This window comes from Penaeus vannamei, chromosome 39 (assembly GCF_042767895.1).
Source record: "Penaeus vannamei isolate JL-2024 chromosome 39, ASM4276789v1, whole genome shotgun sequence".
NCBI lineage: Eukaryota > Metazoa > Arthropoda > Malacostraca > Decapoda > Penaeidae > Penaeus > Penaeus vannamei.
The window spans coordinates 22,237,541-22,240,040 of NC_091587.1; the positions used below are offsets into that span (position 1 = coordinate 22,237,541).

The 2,500-nt window shown below is 47.8% G+C and overlaps 1 protein-coding gene across 1 annotated transcript in view; it reads right to left on the minus strand.

Moving 5' to 3' along the window:
* The window catches only part of LOC113822590 (Krueppel homolog 1), a 3,571-nt gene that overhangs the window by 647 nt on the left and 424 nt on the right, over window positions 1-2,500 (minus strand). The window contains exons 2-4 of the mRNA XM_027375117.2: window positions 1,577-1,925; window positions 1,123-1,297; window positions 1-961 (exon numbers count right to left, since the gene is read on the minus strand). The exon at window positions 1-961 is cut by the window's left edge and continues 647 nt beyond it. Of these exons, the coding sequence (XP_027230918.2) occupies window positions 1-961; window positions 1,123-1,297; window positions 1,577-1,917 (1,477 nt within the window). The 5' untranslated portion in view covers window positions 1,918-1,925. The remainder of the gene's footprint in view (window positions 962-1,122; window positions 1,298-1,576; window positions 1,926-2,500) is intronic.

The following is a 2,500-nucleotide window of genomic DNA, read 5'->3' on the forward strand; positions in this document are numbered from 1 at the left end:
GAGCTTCCTGTTCAGCCATTCTTTGTTCCAGATACATGCTTTTGTTTCCTTGCAGTGCAAGCAGGAGATCATAAGGGCATGAAACTCTCTCTCCCGTTTCTGTGGTGAAGACTGCCATTCGCTGGTTGTCGAAGCGCGAGGGCTCGGGCTTAGGTACTACGAGGGAAGGGTAGAGACGCCGCAGGAACATGTTGTAGTCCTCGGGAGTTCGTGGCGCCATGGGCGGGGCATCAATGATATGAGGAGGTTGTGGCAGCTGGGTATTTAGAGGAGGTCCAGAAGTGATTGGAGATCTAGGTGGGGAGAGAGTGTCGCTGACGGGGCTAGCTCCTCGACCGCTGTCATCGCTGACGTACCCAGGAGATCGAGAGCCGATGTTGTCGTATCCTGGACAAGTGTACACTTCAGGTCCGCTGGCGACTGGCCCTTCCGATGGTCTTCGAAACTCACGAAACGGCAACTGTTGCTCCGCAGACTCACTATCCCAAGATACTGAAGCTGGAGAGGAAGAGTTGGTGGGGGAGGAGTTGGTGGGGGAGGAATGGGAGCTGGAATCTGTGGCAGTCATTGCAGGAGATGATGTTTGCCATTGCTGCCGAGGCTCGGCCTGCTTGGCGGGCTGCTGCTTTCGGCTTGAGCAGGGCTCTTGGCTGTGGTCACGGATGTGGCGGTCCAGAGACTTGCGTGAGGAGAAGAATTCCTCACACAGAGTACATTTGTAAAGCTTTTCACCGAGATGAGACATCTTGTGCATCTTGAGTACGTGGTTGTAGCCAAAGGTTTTTCCGCACACGTCGCATTCATAGGGTTTTTCTCCTGTGTGGGTACGGATGTGAACCTTCAATTGCTTGGAGCAGGTGAAACCTTTCTGGCAGTATTCACAGGTGTATGGCTTCTCTCCAGTGTGGGCTCTCATGTGGATCACGAGCTGACCAGACTGCACGAATGTCTTTCCGCAAACCTGGAATGAAGAAAAACAATACATTAAATATATGATACACACACAACTACAAGAAAATCAAACAAACAAGCTTCCGACAACTGCCAACACAGCTTACTATAACCAACATTTTATGCATTACTGGACACGGAAATGTTAAGAGAATCCTCGCATCCACTCACCTCACACTTATGGGGCCTTTCCCCTGTATGGGTCCTCATATGGCGGTGGAGTTTGCCAGAGTGCTCGAAGGCGCGATCACAGATATTACACTTGTAAGGGCGCTCCTTGGTGTGGATACGGCGGTGCACGTTCAGGTTTTCCTTGACACTAAACGTCTTGTCGCAGAATTCGCACCTGTTGAGTGAAGAAAATATTTATTTAGTTCCACGACCAAAGGATGTTTACGACAAGCTACATATTCTAAAATCTTTCCTCTTAACTACTTGTTTAATCAGTTGCTTTGCTCAAACAATATAATTTAGACCAAACTGCATGTGCTTGAGCGAGTCCTATTTACTGTATTATCCATGAGTCAGTCGCATTCTATTGATGTCACTATACTAATACTGAAATCACTTAAGTTAATATTGGTCACTCATACTGCAAGAGGGACAACCGAGGGGCGATACTCACTTAAAGGGTTTTTCTCCCGTGTGAACTCGGTGGTGCCGCTGGAGGCGCGCTGGGATAGCGAAACCCTTCCCGCAGATTTTACACTCGTACGGCGGCTCCGACCCGACCATTAGCTGATCAATGTTCTGCTCCTCTTCGACAGGAGCGGGGGCCTGAGCTTGCATGACTGGTGGGTACTGCGGCTGTGTCTGCGGCTGGTGATGGGGCTGTGGGTGAGACTGTGGGTGGGGCTGCGGGTGCATGGGCGGCATGTGTTGGTAGCCGTGTTCTACATCCATGGGCGCAGGAGGTGGCCCCGCTGTGTATGGCGCGACCGCCATTCCCTGGGGCATCATGGCCATCGCTCTCTCTGTGGGGGAAAACGTTGGGGCTTAGTTTACCATCCTTGGATTTAAGCGAGTCTGCTTGCGACTGCAGAGGGTATTCGTATCTATTCCTGTCCTGTCGTGACAACAAAATATAATGCTGGGTCCATTGATCATGAGGAGCCAAGGTATTAATTAATTTAATTACCAATAATTCACATATCGTACTGTCCTTGGCCTTGCTAGATTCATCGCAAGGGAGAATCCTGTGAATTAACATATGTAGAGTGGGAACAGTAAATGAATGAAATGATCAGAAACAAGCACAGGGTCTCCCACCAGTTGAATGTAGCCTCTCATGCAATGGATCGATCTCTAATTTACATAGAATGTGAGGTAAACTTGTACGATTGTCTGCTTTGCAAAAATTACCAATATAAACAAATAGAAACTATGAAACTAATCAAGAAAAAATTGGATTTCAATAAGTGCGGTAAAGTAATATATCACACATGAAAGATTCTTGCACGCACATAATAATTCAAGCACACAGGGAAATATTGGAAATATTGACTTTACTATAATTAGGAAAGACTACTATAACAATCACAATCACAAG